Genomic DNA, 22,750 nt, shown 5'->3' on the forward strand with positions numbered 1-22,750 from the left:
GCCCAAAACTGGTGTAAACATAGCCCAAAACCGGTTTTAACCTGGCCCAAAACCGGTCTATACCTGGCCCAAAACCGGAATTCGAAAGCAGTTTCAAACCGTCGGTTATAACCGCTAACCGGCGGTTATAAAAGCTAACGGGCGGTTATAAAAATAACTGCCTCCGCCTAGGCGGTTAGCGGTTGCGGTTGGTAAAATAAAAATAACCGCTAGGCGGTTAGCGGTTTTAGCTAATAACCGCCGGTTATAACCGCTTGTACACCCCAATGCAATAAACGGTTTCCCAATTACCGGTTATAACCGGCCGGATTTACATCCATAAGAGCATTAGTAGTAGTCTCACTATATTGGTTCCATTCCCTAAATATAAGAAAAATTTCACAAAAACTCTCAAAAAAACGTTCCACAATAGTCACCCTATATTTAGATAATTTGGTTGGGTAATCGAATATTTTATTCACATAATCACTGCAACGCATATCCTCACTCCTCATTCATGCTTCTCTCTGTCAATTCTCTCTCCTCCCGATACTCGTGAGACTCCTCCCACCGCCACCGCCACCGCCGGCCCATACCCACCACTGCCACCATATCCACCCCTGCCACCTCCTCGCCCACCAGATCTCCCATTGCCGGCCCATACCCACCTCCCAACAATCATTTTTCACATAGGATGCTCAGAGTCGCCCCGCCAAGAAACAGTGTTGTCTCCTAGTGCCTGATTTTACATGCTGAAATCATCATCGCCGCCTCATAGCCATTTGATTTTATAGATCATCGGCTCCGCAGGCCATTCAGGCAAATCATCATTTGCTATATGGAAGGCGATTTTGGTTAGGGTCTTGCTCATTGTGGAGCCTTAGGAACGAGCTTGGCGGTGAGGTCGCCGTCGAAGATGGAGATGTGATGAGGTGAGGACTGGGCTGAGGTGAAGACCCAGGGCGACGATGCTTTTGGAATCAAGATAAAAACAAAAAATAAAAATGAATAAAAAAATAAAAATAGGAAAGAGAAAAAAGAGTAAAAAATAATATTTAATTGATATAGGAAAAATTAAGGAAATCTATTATGGGGTGTTTTTTTTATAGGGAAGTAAAAAATAATTTTGTTTCCTAAATATAGAGATAATGATTGGAAGAGTACTGCTACTAGTGTTCTAAGTGTTCATTGGCTCCATGGTTAAACCTTTCTTGTATCGAACTCGGGGGAAGGGGTTTGATACGTGGAATCTATTTAGATCTTTACATCATATAAAATTTTAAATGCAAAATAGCAATTCCTAACTAGTTGAAAATGAGTACCTCTCCCATCAGGGCAACTACACAAGTTAGAATATAACATATGACTATATTAATAAAAAATTGTTGGATACACTTTTTACTAAATGAAAAGTTACCTATCTTTTTGCTTCTAATCCTTCTTGTTTCTTACATAACGATTTCTACCCTTACGCTCTATATCAAATTGATCTATGACTTTATGACATGTAATTTTTTTTATATATTTATGATTTATGAGTTAGTATAAAATTAAATTTAAGATTTTTCTGTTTTTGTGTACATTTCATTACTTAAAATAAAAAAAATGTGCGCGCACATAGATTTTCTGACTATATTTATTTATGTAAGTTCAAACCCCCCACACGAAATCTTAATTCCGCCCTTGCATGCGCGCGCACACACATAAACTCACTCATATACGCACAAAAGCACGCTTCTGCACACACGCACATGCACACATATACATTAATGCGCATAAACTCACTCATATACACACAAAAACACATATATTTTATATTCGAACTCACAATTACAATAATTCAACTTATATTTATTGTTCTTTCAACCAAGAAAAAAAAAAAACTTATATCTATTGCATTATGAAGATTTTTCTTTTAATATTTAACATGTTCTCCTTACAAAGTTAAAAATAATATTATAAAAATAATAAAAATAAAATTATACGAACTTATACGAGCCTATACAAGTCAAGTCGAACTTAAACAAGCCGAACTTGAATTTTTTATTCAAACTTTATTCATTTAACACCCCCCCCCCCCCCCCACACATTATTTTTGCCGACGTCGACGTATATTAGTTAAATATACAAAATACAAAAAATCTTAGAGCATCAATTTGACAGATTCAGAAAAGGTTCAATAATCGCCATCACTGAATATTGTCTTTATGGAAAACGTGAAATAAGTCCCTATTTCTCCCTAACGAGCAGCAAAATTTTTTGAAAAAAAAAAAAAATTGAAAAATTTGTCTTCATGAAAACCAATTATTAATAAAAAAATAAAAATAAAAATTGAAAGTTCGTCTTTATGTTGAGGATGAAGACGTTTTCGATCAAATACACCCTTAAATCTTTGAAAGTCTAAGCAATTAAATATTATTTGGTTTTCCATCAAGCAAGGAGAGACGACGAAAATTGAGATGAACCTTTTGGCTTCTTCCCTCACGTGCAATCCAGAGAATGGCGGATAAAAACAATTTTAATAAAACCTTTCTTGTTTTCTATTCATTTTGTATGCTTTAATTTCCCCCACTTTTATTCTTTTCAATTTATCCTACGTTTTTTTTTTTTTTTTTTCCAATTCTTTTTTAATTATTAGAGCTCAGAGAAAAGATAAATAAATAAATACAAGCATCCAAATTTAAACAAAATAATTATTATCATATTACCATTCGTTGTTATCGTCATTGTGGTCATTATTAATTTATTATTGCGGTAGCCACGGGCCACGGCCACCGCCAATTTTCCGAAAGCATACTGTCACCATTATTAAATTATTACTACAATAATTTAAATGTCTTAATTATTAAACAATTGAAACCTAAATTTATTGATTTTTAATTCCATTAATTTAAGACTTAATTGTCATTTGAAAAGTTCTAATAATTTTTATAATTCTTTATTTTTTTTCTGAATTAATAAATTTAAAATAATTCTAAATCCACATATAACCTCAAGTAAATTTAAATAAATTTTGTTTGCATAGTAAAACCTTTATGTTATTTTATGTCAACGATCGAGGAATGGTGCCGCTCCCACCAACGAAAGTGGGCGTTACGTTTGCATGTGAAAGTGGTGGCACTGTGGCACCAACCATGGGGTCCTTTATATTTCTGGGCTCAGCTATTTAATAATAATAATAATAATAATAATAATAATAATAATAATAAAATAAAAATATCTCACTCGAGAAACAATGAAAAAAAGGTAGCAATTTGTGTTTGTGTACTATGTTTAGGCTGTGTTTAAGTATGTGTGTAGAATTATATATGTTAATTTTAGCACGATTAATTTAATTAAACGACTCAAATTTTTTTTTTATTATGATCCGTTAATTTCGTGTTGTGTTTATGTCGAGTTTATAGTAGTGTAAAAAATTATCAGCCTTAAATATTGCATGTCGAATTTGAATCGTATCGATGTGTGGGTTAAAATTATATAAATTAATTATAACCCACTAATTTTATATTAAATTCGTGTTAAAATTTGTTAGCGTACGTACTTTTATATTGATATTTGATCGTGAGCTGATTCCTGTTGTTGTTTGTGTTGGGACAGTACTTGCTGAAAGCGCGAGTAGGGTGACCGACAAGTCCCTCCCCTTAGTCCCTACCCTTTTCTCATTCAAAGATAAAGAAAATGTAACATGTTTTTACCGAGCGAACTCAAAGGCAACTTTCAATATTACACTCAATGAAATTAATGTTTCATGATTATGTCATATTAGTGTCCGTACTTGAAGGTCAATCTGATTTGTTCAATCCTATCGATTATTTGATCAATCATGACAAATAGAGGTTGGATTAATTTATGGACATCTTGAATCCTCTATTATTGGATCCCTCCTGCTTTTTTTTTTTTTTTTTTTTTTTTTTTTTTTTTTTTTTGGGTTAATAGGAGTATGTAGTAGGGATTCCTCTTATAGGAACAAAAGGCTACCCTTAAATTTATTTGTGTAAACAAGAATTTCCTTGTTTGAGAAGGGAATCATCTCTTACAAATGTTACTTGATGGGAAAATTATTATTTCCACAGCCCATACAAGCTCACGAATAGGTTTGTGGGCCCATCCGGTCCATCAAGTCTAACAAGAAGTCATACTTCGTCAAAGGCTCATAACGATTCGATCGTTATAAATATCTTGAATTTTGGCCATAGGGACCTCGGATGCTCTCCTTACTTAGAGAATCTTATGAATAATACTCAATCAAATACTCCTGAATATGAATATCCTCCGGCTGTTAGGGTCGGGGATAAATATAGTCGATAAGTCTCGGGACATCACTGTTCCGAGAATACGGAAAGAATTCATACGGAATACCCATATTCAAATGGTCCAGGGACTAGATTTCTTGGGACTACCACGAGGTAATTGGCAAATATACAGGAATCTTTATCCCGATATTATAGTAAAGAGTTATGGGGAAGATCTGACCCATAATCCCTGAAAAGGTGTTGGAAGGTCTCAATTCCAGATCTTTCGAAATACATTTTATCCCGCACGATACGGGATACGAAACTTATTTGAATTCAGTGAGGGAACAGTCCTAGCTGATAGGACTTTCCCTGCTGGGTGAATTCTAATCCCACACTATTTGGGATTAGAGTCATAGTTAAATTCTGATAAGAATATTCTCAATATAACAAAACCACATGCCTATAAATAGACCCCTACTTCAGGTATCAAAGATCTATCTGATTTTGCCTGTGCTCTCACATTCCTCGTATTGTTGTCTACAAGGATCTAACTTGGGGATTGGAGTGAGACCTCCTCGGCACACTCGACAAGCTTATTTGTTTAATTTTTTTGTCTTGTAGGTTGAAGAGAGAGCGCATACCGAGACGACATGTCACCGGATCGAAAACTGTATCAATATTACTCTTTACACTGACCTATTTTATATTAATTGACGTGAAACGAAAACAATTTAAATATTACGTAAATTATTGTAAAATGAATATGATAAATGAACATTAAAAATAACGTTATTGTCATTATCCCTATCTCCTCCTTTTATTAGGGACATGATAATGGTGATGACGAGGACAAAGACATTTTTAAATTGATGATCGATGGTGTTTTAGACTTGGTAAATGCTTAACTAACCCAATTCTTGGCGGTGATGATGATGGTTGTTTACCAAATTTCAAAACCCCAATTACGAGCATTAAAAGGGAGTGGGGACAAAATTTATTATTGTCTGACTTTTCTTTAGGTGGGAGTACTACTGAAGAAAAAAATATCATATTCAATGAATCAAATCTTAGAATTAATTCATGTCTTTGACTTGCCTCAATAGCAATTGCAGGATGGGGATGGGGTTGCCATGTACGTTTGAAAGAAGAAAGTTTTTTAAGTAAATGATTTTTCTGCCTTTTTAATTGGTTGATTATGTACTGATAAAAAGGCCATGCAAGTGTTCTTCAAAGGTTTGAAATTGTGAACACTTTAACTGCCCCCCTGCTCACCGACTCAAGGGTCAACGGTTTATGATTTTGGTAGTTGAGTTGCAGGCATGATTCTCGCGATTTGATATGAAACTCAATTTCAATGGGAGTTTAGTAATTAACTCAGTTTTGCATAAAGATAATTGCAACGTACCTCCATGACTGGCTATTTTGCAACTCTACTAGTACTACATTCCTAAGGACTCATTTTGATCACAAACTTAGGTTCTATTTGAATTAAAGACTGGAAGTCTATCAGGAGAGAGAAAGAATTTGATAAGGATTCGAGAAAAACCCTAGCAGCCCCAAGTAGTAAACAAACAAAAAACTGTATTTAGAGAGTATTGAATTATGATCAAACTTAATTGGAATGTCAAACTTAGCCCACAAGCTACGCTTAAATAGCAGTGAAAAATCCCAAAATTACTAGAAATAGCAAAAATATAATTTTTTACATAAAATCAATCTTCGAATCGAACTAGGAATTCTGGTACTGGAGAAAATCTGGCACTACAAATTGTTTTGAAACAATAATTGCAACATTGGCAGAAAAAATTGAAACATTGATTTGGATATGGAAAAAGTGGAATTTGAGGCTCAAAATGACACTCATTGAGCATGTCTGGGTGACTAAAATGTGCGTGCGGAAAAGATCTTCCTAAATTGGGGTTATATGTGCGATTATGACACTCGTAGCAAAAGTTATGCCTATTTTACTATATCTTACGCGTTACCGCTCTAATTACACCTAATCATGCCTATTCTTGCCATCCTTGTGTTGGTCTTTTCTGTCAAGGTATGCCAGCGCCATCGACTTAGTATTAGTTGTGACTCTTGCATCAGTTTTCCCTAGTTGAGAAGAACCCACCTTCAAGTTCAAGTTGTCACTGCCAGCATCAATAAAGTAGGGAGTGAGGTGATTTACGCTGAACACATTGGAGGTCTTCAAATGATTTGGAAGACGTATCCGATAAGTGTTGTCATTAGTCTTCTCAGTTCTTAAGGATTTCACGAGGCCCAATCTTCGTCTCCCTCAACTTATTATACTCACCTACATGAAAACAATCACGTGTGAGTACAACCAAACCATATCACTAATTTCAAAAGTTACATTGCACCTGTGGTTGTCGAATTGTGCTTTGTGTTTAACATTGTTGTCTCCTATTGCTTTCTTCACCTAGTCATGAACTCCTTATAAATAATGAACAATCTATCATCTCATCAATCTTGATGTTTAAATGACCAATGCAGGGAATGGCGCGCAAGATCCAGTACACCACCTCAAACGGGTTAAGTTGAGTAGTTCTATTATTGGAAGGTTGTAGGCAAACTTTGCTAGCTTGTGTTAGAGCTAGAGCAAGGTTGTCAACTTGTCATACTCTATATTGTGATTCAACTCCATATTTTGTGCCAAGCCCTAGGTAAACTCTATAACATATCCAGGGACGGAGCCAAAAGGTTTTTTATGGGCAGGGGCCAATAGCCGAATTTTTTTTTTTGGTAGGGGCCAGAAGTATTTTTTACATAAAATCTAATTATTACATAAAATCAGTCTACGAATTGCACTAGGAATCCCAGGAAAAAAAAATGGAAGAAAATATGGCACTACAAATTCTTCCAAAACAATAATAGAAATGTTTCTTAAAATGACTAAAAAACTCTCAAACGCAGATATGGATGCGGAAAAAGTGGAATTTGAGGCCCAAAACGATGCTCATCGAGTGTAGTTAGTGACCATGATGTGTACGTCGAAAATAGCTTTCTAAATTGGAATTATGCGCGATTCTAACACTCGTGTCAAAAATTATGTCCATTTTATTGCATATTGTTATTACCGTTCCAATTTTACCTAATCATGTCGTTTCTTGACATCCTTACGTTGGTCCCCTGCCATGTGCTTGCTCGATTATGCTTCTAACAAAGGATTTTTGGCCTGTTTTTATTTTTTTTGGGTGACAACTATTGGCTTGTTAAATCAACAATATTTGCCACACCTAATCCTCAAACATGACCTGTCTACATCTTTGAAGCTAGTAGATATGGGGAACAGTTTTAAGTGTGAAGAGTTCAGAAGATTTTAGCTACCATCTCCTCTGATTTTTAGTGATTTCTCATCCAAATTTATCTTTTCAAAATTCCACTATATTTTCTTCCAAATATTTTAGAGACTCAACCAGCTGGAACTTTGAATCGGTTATTGTTAAAATAAAAATAATAATTAAGGGTCGATTAAGACTGTATGTTGACATTGTAAGATAAAAATTATGATTCTTAGAATTATTCAAATATTTTTAGTAGTCAATTAATCACATATTATTGTTATTTTTTATTTTGTGGTAGGGGGGTTGAGAGAGAATTATGAATTATATAAACATGTTTAAATTATCACTAAAAAAAAAAAAGAGGTGAAATTCTCAAGCTATCAATACCCCCCCTCCTTTCCTTTCCTTGGTGGTGTCAACTTTGTTGAGCGGCTTGAGCCTGGAAACTACATAGAAGCTCCATTTGGTGATTGACATAAAATAACAAAAAACAAGGCGGCGCGGCTGGCTTTCCTTTTGCTTCTAAAAGATAACCAACGCCTGGTCAGCCACGGTGGACAACACGCGCGTGGTGACGCAATAAACATTTTTTATTGTATTTTTTTGAAAAATAACATAACAAAACAATTCAGTACACGTAATAATAATAATAGTCAAATGAAATAAATAAATCCTCCTGATTTTACTCTCCCCCTCCTTCCATATATATATATATGAAGAATAGTCTTCTCTTTACAACAACTACAAAAGAGTCTGATATTGCTTGAGAAAGATCCAGAGACAGAGGGAGGAATGGCTGGTCTGCAAAGATCTGCAGTTTCGTTTAGGAGACAAGGGTCGTCGGGGTTTGTATGGGACGACAGGTTCTTGACGGAGGAGATCAACAAAGCGAACAAAAAGCTGGAAGACAAAGAAGAAGGACGAAAAGAGCAAGAGTTAGAGAAGCTGGATGTTACAGAGGTCAAGGCACCCAGAACCGATGGAATAACGATCACCATCGATCGCAGCCGATCCAACGGCGGAGGGCGCGGCTACCGCACCGGGAAGGTGTCCCCGGCGATCGAGCCGCCTTCGCCCAAGGTCTCCGCTTGTGGGTTTTGCAGCGCTTTCGGAAAGCCGGCCAAAAAGGGTCCGAGGACGAACACCGGTAAGCTTAGATCACGGTAGAGTGTTTGGTGTGTTCTCAGGTGATCGGAGGTGGGATATTCCGGTGGTCATGGTTTTGGTACAGGAAGGGTCAAGTAAAAGTTCATCATCTCTATAAAGTGAGATGCGAGAGAGAGAGAGAGAGAGAGAGAGAGTTTTGGAAAAACAATGGCAATTATGAATGTTTTCGCTTCTAGATTTCTTGCTTTCATTGCTTTGTTTCTTTTAGATTTCAGAGATGTTTTTGTGGTCTGGGTGGATGTAATTATATATATGTGTATATATATTGTGGAATTTTTTTTTTTTGTTTAGCTCGAGGAACTTTGTTCTCAGATGGGATCTCTCTCTCTCTCTCTTTCTCTTTCTCTTTTTCATTTATACTGTTCAAAAGTGGCTTCGATCTGGAATTTCAACATCTGCAACTCGATTTTGATTTTGATAGGGAACTTTTCTTTTTCCTTGATTGGAATCTTTTCTTACTGTACATGAGAGATTGACAGGTTTTTTCACGTTCTGAATCGAATCTCTCTCCCTCTCTGACTGGGAAAAGTCACAACATAGGAGGATCTCCTCCAACTGCTTCCTTCGGTAGAAATTTCGGTGTTCTTGGGATCACCAAACTGTGGTGTACCCGTGTCGCATGGCCGGCTTTGGTTGTCAAGAAGGATAAGAATTTCATATCAATTTTTTCTTATGAGCGGGTGATTGTGATAAATTATTTATAGAATATATTTTATTGGATAATCTAATTTTTACTAGGTCAGTCTCATTAATGATTTTTCTCTAATCACTCGTCCATATTTTCTTAAATTCAGACAAATAATTATAGAGAATCATAATCATTTAGCGTGAGATATTTTGTATGAGATTTACCTTTCTAGATAAGTGGTTGAACAATTCAAAATTTATTTATGCGTAAGATAAAGTTTTTCTCTAATCTAGTCTATAAAAATGACATATTTTCATTTATATGTGAAAAACACATGCTTTTCATTTTAATTAAGTTTATTTCAAATTTGTCATTGCAATAAAAAACGCATATACTTTTTATGGGTAAAGGGACACATGTCATTTTATAGACTGGATTGAAAGAAGTTCCTCTAACCTAATTTGGAAGAAATTTTTGTTCAATTCGTATATAGGGTCTCTCACATTTCAACTCGTATGAACCGTTTTAATTGGCTGTCATTTTTTCTCTTTTATATTCGTGTTAAGAATTTATAGGGTGTTTTATTAATTTAATACATTATCTTTTAATTTTTATTTATTTAGTTTGTTTTAGGGCTTATAGTTGGGTTGTACAACCCTTCTTTATTGCTCTCAGCTGTAATTCTTTTTTGATGTACTTAAAAAAACGAAAACAAACAAAAATTATCTAATCTGCTTAGAATATATATATATATATATATATATATATATATATATATATATATATATATATATATATAGTTTCAAATTTGTTTTTTGTGAGTCCAATTATGCAGCACATTGTCTTGCTAAAGAGGCTGCTAGTATTATGAGTGATTTGTATTTGCTAGAGGATACTTCTATTAGTATCTCTAGTATTGTTCTTAAAAAAGCTGTTTCTCCCTAAATCCTTTTATGAGGGTCAAGTGTTTTCGTTTTTGTGATCAATGAAGAGTATGAGAATTTCTGTTCAAAATATATATATATATATATATATATATATATATAGTTGTTCATATAATCTTTTGATGCTTCGTATTAAGAAAGTTTAGGATTAATTATTCTACTGGTGTAGATCATGGACTCAATAGGGCCATGTAATGAAAAGGGAAATGAATATTCTAGCATTAGGTGGAATCATCACTCCGTGGGATTAATGTTGAATTAAATTCTTAATATTAATAGAAAAATAAAAAGAAACATGCTATTTTTGCATGAAAAATTGCATCTTCATAAAATATGTGGTAAATCACAGGAACTCGGCCTCTCTCATGAGAGGGATTGGTGTGCATGCAACTTGCAAAAAGCTCATCTGAGTGAAGAAATAGAGTAATTTTATATGTATATTAAGTGTTTATTAAGTGTCTATCAAAAAATAAGGTGGCTTTTAAAATTACTATTGGCGATGGGGCGACGGGCGTGTGATTGATCAAATGGTAATTTAAAAGCCACCTCATTTTTTTTATGGACACTTAATGTATATATAAAATTACTCGAAGAGATAGCTTCATCCAAACAATGGGTATTATTAAATATGAAATATTTAATATTTAAAATGATACATTTCTACAAAATATGTGTTTTTTTTTTTTTCTTCTTTCTTTTATATATATATAGGTGGATGGTAGTATTAAAAGAAGAGAAATGATTCTTTACCACCTAAATATACAACTTTTCACCACCTTGTCTATGTGGCAAGGTGGTCCCCTACTTTATTTTATTTTTTAAAAATAAAAAAACTCTAAAGTTAGTAGGGAACCACCTTACCACATAGATAAGGTGGTGAAAAGTTGTATATTTAGGTGGTAGTGAATCATTACTCTTAAAAGAAATACGTGTTCTAAGTACCTACTACAATAAACTATCCATCAAATATTGGAATAATTTTTCTTTCTAGTTTTCTTTTATTTGTTGACATTTTTCCTTTCGATAATTTCAAACTAATTTTAATATTATATATACCATATCAACTTGAAAAAAGTCAATGTCCTTATCTCATCCTCCAAATAATCTTTGACTCATCCATGTGCGAAACCTAATCAAAAGTTGTTTTCTCTCTAGATCTTGGCCTCTAAATGTTTATATAATTAAAATCAAAGTGAACAAAGTAAGCCTATGTATATGTTGTTTGAGTAATTTTATTTAGTAATTTTTTTTTTTTTTTTATGATGGTTAAACAATTTGATGGTATGATAATAAAAAATAAATTTTGAATCAATAATTAAATAATAATAATTAATTTTTAATATCACGTCATTTCAATTGTATTATTTTATTTTGTATTAAAAATTCGGGGCATATACTCTATAGGGTGCGGCCTAGGTCAATAACCAATCATTCATTGATTATGCCTATGGGAATTATCAAAGTTGGGAAAAATGTTTAACCATAAAATCATTGATTTGGAAAAGTGTTAGGTCCCTTTCGGTCGACCCCCCACACCCACTATTCACATAAAAAGTAATAAGAATTAAATTATTGAGAAAAGTGTTACATCTTCAATGATGGAGGTCATCACACTAAGGCATATTATCCCCCACCACCTTGTCAACAACGTAATCGATCCAATAGCCAATTAAGTTTTAAAAATAGGAAAACTTTTAATTACAAGGGGTTGAAATTGTGAAATATTACACACTTTTTTTTTTTAAAAAAAAAAAAAAAAAAAACTATTGGTAAATGAAAAATAAAAATTACAACTAGTAACACTAGGGCTGGGCAACCCAACAAAAAGCACCAAAGCAATAAAAAAAAAACAGAAAGTAAAAACTAATGCATCAAATGAATGACATGACCTATTGAATTTTGGTACGAATACCAAGAAACGAGATCACCATAAAAGACAATAAAACAATGCGTGGATAAGGGCATGACCATCACAAGATCCTTCAATCTTATCTAAACTCCTATAGAAGGGATTGAAATTGTGAAATATTACACATTTTCACTTTCATATCTTGACGACGTGTCTTTAAAAATTATCATTAGATCAAAATTCAAAAATGCTATATCTTAAATTCATTGGTGATTTTAAAAGTCACGTTAGAAAGTGTGAAAATGAGAGTAGGAGTTGAGTGTGTGTACAATTACGTCCTCATTGAAATTTAGCCCGCTTTGTTCTGGCGGAAAATATTTTCTCTATTTTTGAGTGTTTGTTTGATGCAGATTAAAATATTGGTCAACTTAAAAATATTTTCAGTTGACCAAGGAAAATAATATTCACGAGGCGTAAAATAACTGATACATCTCATTTGTGTAAAAATAAATAGAAATTTGATAAGACAAATTTGTTTGCTTAATTATTTTTTCAATTATGAACTACCCTATCCATTTGTAAATAATTTTATAATAAAAATTATACTATCCTTGATACCATTCTTAAATAAATGTAATGGTTCATTTGGGTTTGCAATTTCAAAAAAAAAAAAAAAAAAATTAAAAAACTCAGTTAAGTATTTAGAAAAATCGCAGTTTGACCTTTAAAATATCCGGTCAGCCTTTAAAACTATGCGTTTTTAAAAAAGCACTCCTTACTCACAATTTGAAAAAGTAGATTTTATGCATTTTCAAATCGCATAAAAACACAATTTTCAAACGATTTATTTTTTCTAATTTAATTTAAAATCACACTTTTTATCTACGAAATTGTAACCACAAACAGACTATAAAGAAGGCAATCAACGATGAAGCTGGGTTTATGGTCATAATGGCAAAATGAGAGAGCAACATTAAAATAAATAAAAACTGTGAGTTGTTGAAGCGTGAGTGGACTGGCCGGTGACAACATAATGGGGCCAGCCATATCCGATCAGCACTCTTTTTAAATATTTATTTTAAATTTGGCCCTGTCACTGTAGTGGACAAAACAAAATGATACTTAATTCCATTTTTTTAAAAAAATGACACTTAATTCCCCAATTACCATAAAATCCTACTGGTCCACGTGTGAAATGCATTTAACCATTTTACATGAGAAAAAAAGGGAAAAGTCAAGTTCACACACGTCTGATGGGAAACGAAGCAGATGACAGCTGTCCCTTTTGATGATCAATCAATTTCTCGTGTAGACGCGTATCACCGACAATAGCAGTTAAATTAGACCCCTCTCCTTTTACCCGCAACCATATTTGACCGACTTTTTTAACGGTTTTCTTTTTCTTTCTTTAAACAATGGTGCTGAAACTGATGCCAAATAGCCATGTCAGACAGACCACTATTTCATATCCCCTAGTTTTGATGGGCCCATAAAACCGTGGAAAAAGATTGGGCCAATTGTTTTCATGTCTCAAGTTCCTAATTTGCCAGTGTTCTAACCCGTTAAAAGTTAACTCGGACACAAAACATTTAATTCAGACCCTTCAATCTAAAAATGGCCCATTTAAATAAGCGGATGATATAGCATGACCCGTTTGATTAACAAGTCTTGTTAAGGTTAACTCGACACGACACGGCACACATTACCTATTTAATAAACAGGTTGTGTTGGGTTGAACCAAACATGACCTGCTTGACACGGTATTTTATAAACTAAAAAAAAAAAAAAAAATCACAATTAGAAACAAAAATGATGTATTATATAGTAAATGAAGAATTTTGTTTCAAAAATCAGATATATTATTTTTTTTGATTTCATCTGTTTTAGTGAGCCAAACACTGTTACATGAACAAAAAGCTTGTGATATAGAGAGATTTTTCAACTACATGAACACAATATTTTCTGACTGATTAATTATGTGATTTGATCTAAGATTCTAGTAACACATCTAAAAATAATTAGGGTTAAGAGTACTCTAATATCAACCTATAATATTTGGAGTGAGATTAAGTGGGTAATTTTTGTACTTTCGTGGATTATGTGTCTCGTTGAAAGATCGGTGAGGATACCCGAATGTTCGATGCAACCCTAGCTACGAACGATAGACGAGGTAACCAAATGATCGATAGACAGTAACAACTTATTTTTAGATGTTTGTAACCTTTTAAGTGTGCATGGTTCAATTTTTAAAGTATCTTCTCGACTCTTCGACCTCATTTCATTATTTCTCAGCTTTTGGAAACCTTATAGGAGAGGATGAGAAAGGAGAAAAGAGAAAGTGCATTTTGAGATTTCCTCTCAAAGAGTGGTAACCATCTACTCTAATCTCGCCTTAGATGTTATTTTTTAGTATAATATTACTGGATTTACCTATTGTATTAGTTTATTAACATAGATTTGTGTGGGGTTTAGATTTTATTGTTGGGCATGATGAGTTATTGATGGATTGATGGTTAGATGATCTTGGATTATGTTTATTATGTGATATTTGTTACTTAGTAGTGATTAGCTTATTGTTGAAGGTATGAATGTAAGTCCTTATGCTTAGACATTGATTTATGTATCGATTGTAATGGGTTGGGGTTTTGTTATGGTTTGATAAGATATGTGTTTGAAAATTGTGTTTACGGTTAGAACAGTATTAGGAAGCTTGATAGGGCCTTAGATCATGTTAGAATTTGTAACGTCCTCAAAATTAAGTAATTGTGTTTACTTAATTTGGAGAGCTATTGGCAGTTCCTCCAGATCAATTAATTGATAATTGTCTGGTGGATTTACCTATAAATTTATTATAGTAAAAACAAACAGAAAGCCAAAAATCATGATCTGAGATTACTTATTATAATCATCCACAAACGTATAATCAATTACAAACTCAGAGTTTCCAATATCATTTCTAGAAAAAACTCAAATCAACCAAACTTGCTACTGTGAGCCATTTACTTGGCCTCTTCATCTTAGCGAATTCCCGCTCTATAAACCAGCAACTTGATAAACCGTAAACACCAAGGTGTTTGACGAGTGAAAGGAAAGTACTGTGCAAGTCTACTACTTAGTAAATAAATTATTACCAATTTGGGTATGCAATAAGCATTAAATGACATTAATAACTCCGGAACTATAAATGTAGGTTTTCACAAAATGATGTATATTGTCTTTGTTATTACGCTTAATAAAAAGTAGTTTAGTTTGAAGAGTTGTTGGGCTATAATTTCCATGAAAAACATTAATATTTTAATGCGGGAAAAAATGTTATACATATATATAAATCAGTCATAGTTGTGGTCTGCCTAGGATATTAACCCCTTTCTAACAGGGTTAACGCTTTCTTGAGGGACCAGTAATACAACACCAATGTCTCGGATATTGTACGCATACTATCATTTACAAGCAGCCCAACCAAGTCCGACCTCGGGTAACCCATGCTACTAGCAAAGCTATAATCCTGACCTCCCTTCAAGCATGGTGAGCCGGTCACAAAAAAAAGAAAAAGAAAAAGAAAAAAACCACTGGATCCAAGGTCCATCATAACATAAAAGTAACATCTGCGATCATAGGGTCAAGCCCGTATAGTAAGCCGATGGTTGTCCTACTGTAGATACCAGTATACCATGTCATATAATGCAATTTAATATGATTCATTTATTACCGTCATAGAATAAGTAATACTAGTCTCAAACAATTATAAAAATGTTATAAAAATTAGCAGGCTTATGACATTTTATTAAAAAAAATAAAGCATGCTCAGTCCACTGCCATATAACATGTTAAAGTGAGACTAGTTTTGTAAGTATTTACTTACCTTGTCCGCTCCTCCACAACTACAAGCACGAATATCTTGAATTCCCGCTACTGCAAAACACACCGTAATATTATGAGTAATAACTCCAGAGTCTAACCTAAGCACGTAATATTTTAAACTATCATTAAAACCCCAAATCAGTGATTTTGTGTATTTTCAAACATTCAGCCTAGGCATTGAATGTTCGATAAATTAGTGTCGAACGTTTGGCGAAGGTCAGGGGAATGTTCGAAGGTACCAAAATGCATGGAAGACTTAAATCTTCTACCAAAAACATATTAACCCTTAACTATGACTTTTAATAGCCTAATAAAAACATGTTAACACATATCAACATGATGGAACATGGAATTTTAAGAGTAATTTTGCAACTTTTTTGAAAACCATTTTCTTTAAAATTGACAATTTTCTAGACTCATCATGGTATGCCAAAAACTTGTAAAAAAAAAAAAAATGATAAATCATATGGAGAGGATAATAGTAAGGGTAAATGATTCATAAATTCTTAAGTCAATGCGTGATTTGAAATCACTCCCTCACTTTTTAAAAATTAACTTTCACTCCTTTATTATTTCGTGGATTTGAAAGGAGTCATTCCGTGAGTTTTCTGTCAAAATTTTTGACATTCGTTAGTGCCACATCACCTAAAAATAATATATTTTTAGTGTTTCATAAATTAAAATCTCTAAAAAACAAATTTTAAAAATAAAATCTAAAAAATAAGGAAGAAAAAAAGTTACCGAAGACATCCTCACCACTTGCCACCCCAGCGGTGGTGACTCCTTGGGGTGCTTTGCAGGCCACCCCAGAGGTGGTTGGGCAACCCACCCCATAGACAGGGGTGCCTCGCGAGCCACCTCCTACATTTTTCTCTCTCTGTAGGCTAGCTATAGCGTCCCAACAATGGCGGACTATGGCAGTGCAATCTCTCTCTCCCAGGGTTGAGAGCTGTCCCACACCTCCAAATATGACGAAACAATCTTATTCTCAACAAGAAGATCATGTATTTTTCCCTTATCTCAGATTGCAATATTAGATTAGATCTAGCATAGATATACATATATTTCGCGATTTCCTGACTTTGAATTGCGTCTTGACTCGGTCAAAAGATAGATTTCAGAAACTATTTGGTTACAATAAGCCCAAATTGGCTCCTCTCTGTAACGAATCCCCATGCCTAGTCCTCTCTCCACAAAGAATCCCCATGGCTAGTCCTCCTCTAACTCAACTTGCGACTGTGCTTTACAATAACAGGTAACTGGTTGTATAAGAATGGCGTGGTTCTTCATGTATAGATCGATGAAGGCTTTGGGCTATTATTATACGAGTTAATTTCTATGGTCAAGAGATTTATATTCATTGTTCGGCCTTGTATTCAATGAACTTATAGGTAATTTACGCAACCATGCTTGATTGATGGTCACAATGACGACATCTTTAATAGTGTGGATCACTCTATGTTTAAATCCGGCCGGGCCACTTTCATAGCCACGAGTTTCAGGAAAGATATGTTATAAACCATTTTCATTTTCTTCTTTCTTGTTGCCAACTGCACAAATCTGGCTTGTTGTAATGAGATACGCAAGGTTGCTTGCACCATTTGTACTCATATAGGCTGGACTGCTGGAGGGATGGTGACAAGGTTTAGGTCCCCGTAGTTTCTCACTTCTCAGAATTTTCGTCATAATTCACATTCCTTAAGCAACTAAGCCTTAACTATTATTTTACTCTTTTAGTATTCCTGTAAAGTTGAGTTTTATCATGAAAATGATAATTAGTGTAATTTCTTACATATTCCATTGCAAAGCCAAGGCAATTTAATAATTGGGTTTTCATGTTACCAATATTATTACCCCATTACTATTTTCTTTGTTTTAATGATTCTGCTCATATGCTTATTGAAGAAAGTGTTTTTTATTTTTATTTTGTAATTTTCTTAATTTTCTTAATTTTAATTTTAATTTTTTTGTTTCTTCTCATTCAACTTCTCACCTGTTATATATGGGTGGTATGAATCCCTAATAGTAATTGATAGTTTTGTTGAGATAGGCTATATATTTAGTATTTTCTTAGCATTTTCTAGCATTTTCAGTTAACGTGACATGTTCGACCCATCTTTAATTAGCATTTCATATCAATTGAAAATATTAAGAGATGCTAGGAGAATGCTAACAAACATTTCTCTAATTTGTTTGCTTAATATTTGATAGAATTTGGAGCCTATTTGCTAACCAACACAACAATCTCTCCCCTTATTTTACTTCTCCAAAAAAAAAAGTTAACTTCAAATAATTTATTATTATTATTATTCAAATAAAAAAAATTCACTACAAAATAATTTTTTATTTTATTTATTTTTTCACTTGTTCATATAAATTCTTTCTACTTTATATTACATTAATCACTTCTTACTAATACTAAAAAATAATTAATCACAACAATCTATACTAAACACACCCTTGGTAAAGTCCACGATGATTGTTGTTAGTAAGGAAATTTTGATGTGGCATGTGAACACAGGAAAGAAAAGAAAAGCTTGGAAAAGAAAAATTATTAATAAAATAAGAAAAAAATACATATATTCTTTAAAACTATCAATTTATTGTTAATGTCTCTGTCAAACTAAAGACTACTTCAATGCCCCTAAAACTAGCAAAAATTGTCAATGACCAATTTTTGTCCCGCAAAAAGACATAAATGCTCTTTACAATTTTTTAAAAAGATTAAAATACCTTTATTATAAATTTGAAAAAAATAAGGGTGAAGAGTAGGTGTTGGGTCACCATTTTTTTTAAAATTTTTTTATTAAAGAGTATTTTTGTAATTGAGACGAGCAAATTCACAATTTTTAATAACTTGAAATCTTTAATTTAGAAAGAAATTGACAATCGGATCGGATGATAGTTTGAAGGGGTATTTATCCGTTTTCCTGAAATAAAATATAATAATCTTAACAAATTGGCTTAGTTATAAAAAAAAAAAAAAAATTGGCTTAATTGCTTAAAAGTTAACCCTAATGCGGCGTGTCGCGTACATGCACAAATGGAGGATCTATATAGGCAGCACGTTTGGACGAGCCAAATAGGGATAAACGGCGTATCGTTAGGCGGAAACACAATATACAAGAAAAAAACACAAGGAAAAAAATAATAAAAAATTCACTCAGAACTGACATTCTGAGCTTCCCAGTTTCTCCATATCTTCTTCCTTTTTCCACATTCTGGACAGAACATGAACAAGTACAACCTGAGAACTTGTTCATCTTCAACATGTCTCATACTCATGTTTCTGACCTTAAATCTCCCATATATACAAGGTTTTGACTCTCTTTTACAGCTCCCACAGTCTGGGTCGGTCCGGATCCGTCCCGGATCCAAACGGGTCCTTTTTCTTGGCGACTTTGGAGCACAAGGAGATGGTCTTCATGATGATACTGAGGTAGAAAATCCTCCAACAACTTTGTGTTACTTTTTCAGCTTCTTATAAGCATGTTATCATCACTGCTAATGATTACGTTTCTTTTATCTTTTCACTTTATTTATAATGTATGTGGGGTGGAGTGAACAGTATTTTGATGCTTTCTTTCAGGCATTGAAACACGCTTGGGAACTAGCTTGTTCTTTCTCTCCAAGAACAAGAATTGTAATTCCTGCTGGAAGCACTTTTCTGATTCATCCTATTGATATTGCTGGGCCTTGCCGATCAAAGATCACATTGCAGGTGCTTTCCGATTGTCAAAAATTGTTCAACTTCCTGTTTATAACCAAATTAGACGAAAATAATTGGGTGTTATTGTTAATAGATCTCTGGCACAATCATTGCACCCAAAGATCCCGATGTCTGGCATGGTATGAATCCACGCAAATGGCTCTACTTCCATGGGGTGAACCACCTCACTGTACAAGGGGGAGGCACAATCAACGGGTTGGGACACGAATGGTGGGCACGCTCTTGCAAGATCAACTCCACAAATGTATTCATGTCTTGCTCCTTCAACCTATTTTCTTTTAAACTTTCTGTTGTCTGCATCTAACTGGGAAAGTTTAAGATGATAGGAGTGGATAAATTTAATCATTTTTAATTATATTTTAACAATCTTTCTCACGTGTGGGCTCAAACTCTTTCTTGACAAGTGAGGCCCATCGTGTGGTGTAATATCGGCTTTGATACTATTTTAAGTCATCACTTATCTTAAAAGCTTAAGCTGATATGAACGGATAAATTTAGTTATTTAATTATATTTTGACTTCTCTCTCACGTGTGGGTTTAAACTCCCCCCTTAACTAGTGAGGTCCATCGCATTGTGGAATATTTAACTGAAATTGGGAATAAGCTGATGAGTCAGGGTTCAAACTCGAGATCTATGTTTTGATATGTGAAACCATCTCTTATCCTAAAAACTTAAACTGATAGGAAGTGATAGATTTAATCATTTAATTATATTCTAACGGTAGCTTCATATTGTCTTGTGGCAGCCATGTCAACATGCCCCAACGGTTAGTGCTGCTGTGTTTTTGGAGAAAACTTTCAGTTAGTTTCATTGATTTGATTGCTTCTGTTTTCCATTCTTATTACTGAGCAAAGAATAGTAATTCCTTTGATGAAGTTTTTTGCTAATATACTACAAGAATTACACCGCAGGCCTTGACTTTCCATAGGTGCAAGTATTTGAATGTGAAGAACCTCATGGTGGTTAATAGTCAACAAATGCACATGGCATTCACCAACTGTCGTCGAGTTGTTGCATCCCATCTCAAAGTGATAGCGCCTGCTCGTAGCCCTAACACTGATGGAATTCACATCAGTCGATCAAGAGGTGTTGAGTTCAAGGATAGCACAATCAGAACAGGTTGGTTATACACAAAAAGGAGTTAAAAGTTAAAATGGTTAGTTTTAGCCCGAGTTTCCAATCATAGAAATATAGTTTTTGAACTAAGATGATGCTCAGCCCTTTTTCACATTACATATTTGAGAGTACTTCTCATCTGCATATCCCTTTTTCCTTTTGGTTCATAAATTTTATGTTAAGGTTACTTTCATCATGACTTTTGCACAGCTTAAAGCAATAATTTGTTTAAGCAATATATGGGTGAGATTTCCATGCTAACATGCTTATTTGTGGTTTAGCTTTGAATATACAGATGCCTAGATTTTGACTACCTTGAAACAAAATGTATCACTGAAATTCAAGGATAAATGCGTTCTTCCATTTAGTTGTGGTAAAGACAGATAAGAAAATTACCATCTCTGTGCTATTTCTTCGTTTTCTTTTCAACCCAAAAAAGAAGAAGATAAAAGACTGCATCATCTGTCATTTACTGAAGTTCATAAATTTCTTTTCCATCCAAACAATGCTCAACTAATTGTCTTATGGAGAGATCTTAAACTGATTATAGGGGATGACTGCATCTCTATTGTCAGCAACTCTTCACGGATCCGGATCAGAAACATTATCTGTGGCCCTGGTCATGGCATAAGGTAGACGAAATGCTCATTCCCATTAAGTTAGAACCACTGATATCATGAACACTTTTAACTAATTCTGATCTACATCCTTCAGTATTGGAAGCCTGGGAAAATCAAACTCATGGTCACAGGTGCATGATGTAATGGTTGATGGAGCTTTCCTCTCCAACACTGAGAATGGGGTGAGGATCAAAACATGGCAGGTAGTTTTCTTCACCAACATTGCATCTCTCTCTCTCTCTTAGCACATACAAGCACTGAATCCGGGGTTGATTGAATCCTTGTTTTCTTATATCTTCATCAGGGAGGTAGTGGTTATGCAACTGAGATTTCATTCCAGAATGTGCTGATGGAAAACGTATCCAATCCAATAATAATAGATCAATATTATTGTGATTCAAGGCAGCCATGCGCAAATCAGGTGAGACTGGACTAAGTCCTTATGGAATGATAGTGTAGATGTGATTAGTGCTCTTTTTGGGTCATTATACAGTAGTGTTCCGACCACCCCTTAAAGGGTGTGGGGATGGTTGGCCAAACCCTTGGGAGTAGTCGACCGTGCCCATGGCTGGCTTGGAGTGGCTGATCACCCTCTTAAAGCGTTTTTTATTATTTTTAGTGCTTAAGTGGCTCAATCCAGGCCATTCATTCAAAATGAACAGCCTAGATTGAGGGAATTGTAGATAGAGTGGATTAAAGTAGAATATAACATCATAGGCTAATGTGTATTATCTTGTGGAAATGCAGTCTTTGGCTTTAAAAGTGGAGAATATATCCTTCACGCACATCAAAGGGACTTCAGCTACAGAGGAAGCAATAAAATTTAGTTGCAGTGATAACTTCCCATGTGCAGGGTTATACTTAGAAGACATTCAGCTTGTATCAAGCTGCGGGGGAATTACAACATCTTTTTGTTGGGAAGCTTATGGCTTGAGTTCGGGTTTGGTTAACCCACCTGCTTGCTTTTCTTGTAGCGAAAGCTATATTAACCAGAAAGTCTTGCTGGATTCTGCCATTCATTCCATCTGAAGAGAGATCATTCAGTTTTGAATTTGTATAGAAGCATAGCCAAGACATCAACTCTAGTGCAGAAATACTGCATGACTTTGTAGGGTTCAATCTTCAAGGTCAAGGATATACCTAATTTGTACATAATTCTTCGATGATTCCTTGCAAGTTCCAATTATATGTACTAATTTTCTGTAAATCATTTGTATGCACTGAAGGACTAGACTCAAGTAACAAAGCATAATTAGCGAAATTCATCAATGCTGTGTTTTTCCTCTTTCTAGTGGGCTATTCTGCTATGCTGTTCATTGGGAGGAGC

The 22,750-nt window shown here is 34.2% G+C and overlaps 2 protein-coding genes across 3 annotated transcripts; both read left to right on the forward strand.

Moving 5' to 3' along the window:
• Window positions 1-8,234: 8,234 nt before the first annotated feature.
• LOC133865036 (uncharacterized protein At1g15400-like) lies at window positions 8,235-8,985 on the forward strand. Its single transcript, XM_062301506.1, has one exon. It carries the CDS (start codon window positions 8,300-8,302, stop codon window positions 8,672-8,674), a length of 375 nt encoding a protein of 124 aa, XP_062157490.1. The 5' UTR covers window positions 8,235-8,299; the 3' UTR covers window positions 8,675-8,985.
• A 10,100-nt stretch (window positions 8,986-19,085) lies between these two features.
• On the forward strand, window positions 19,086-22,692 carry LOC133863896 (probable polygalacturonase At1g80170). 2 transcript variants are annotated; one of them, XM_062300033.1, is made up of 9 exons: window positions 19,091-19,395; window positions 19,546-19,677; window positions 19,760-19,930; window positions 20,433-20,453; window positions 20,599-20,806; window positions 21,354-21,435; window positions 21,518-21,626; window positions 21,728-21,844; window positions 22,171-22,692. In XM_062300033.1, exons 1-9 carry the CDS (start codon window positions 19,189-19,191, stop codon window positions 22,450-22,452), a joined length of 1,329 nt encoding a protein of 442 aa, XP_062156017.1. In that variant the 5' UTR covers window positions 19,091-19,188; the 3' UTR covers window positions 22,453-22,692. The 2 variants fall into 2 exon arrangements, with proteins under 2 accessions (XP_062156018.1, XP_062156017.1); XM_062300034.1 differs by lacking the exon at window positions 20,433-20,453 and having other exon boundaries at window positions 19,086-19,395.
• Window positions 22,693-22,750: the final 58 nt, after the last annotated feature.

The sequence above is a fragment of the Alnus glutinosa genome, chromosome 3 (genome assembly GCF_958979055.1).
Source record: "Alnus glutinosa chromosome 3, dhAlnGlut1.1, whole genome shotgun sequence".
NCBI classification, from domain to species: Eukaryota; Viridiplantae; Streptophyta; class Magnoliopsida; order Fagales; family Betulaceae; genus Alnus; species Alnus glutinosa.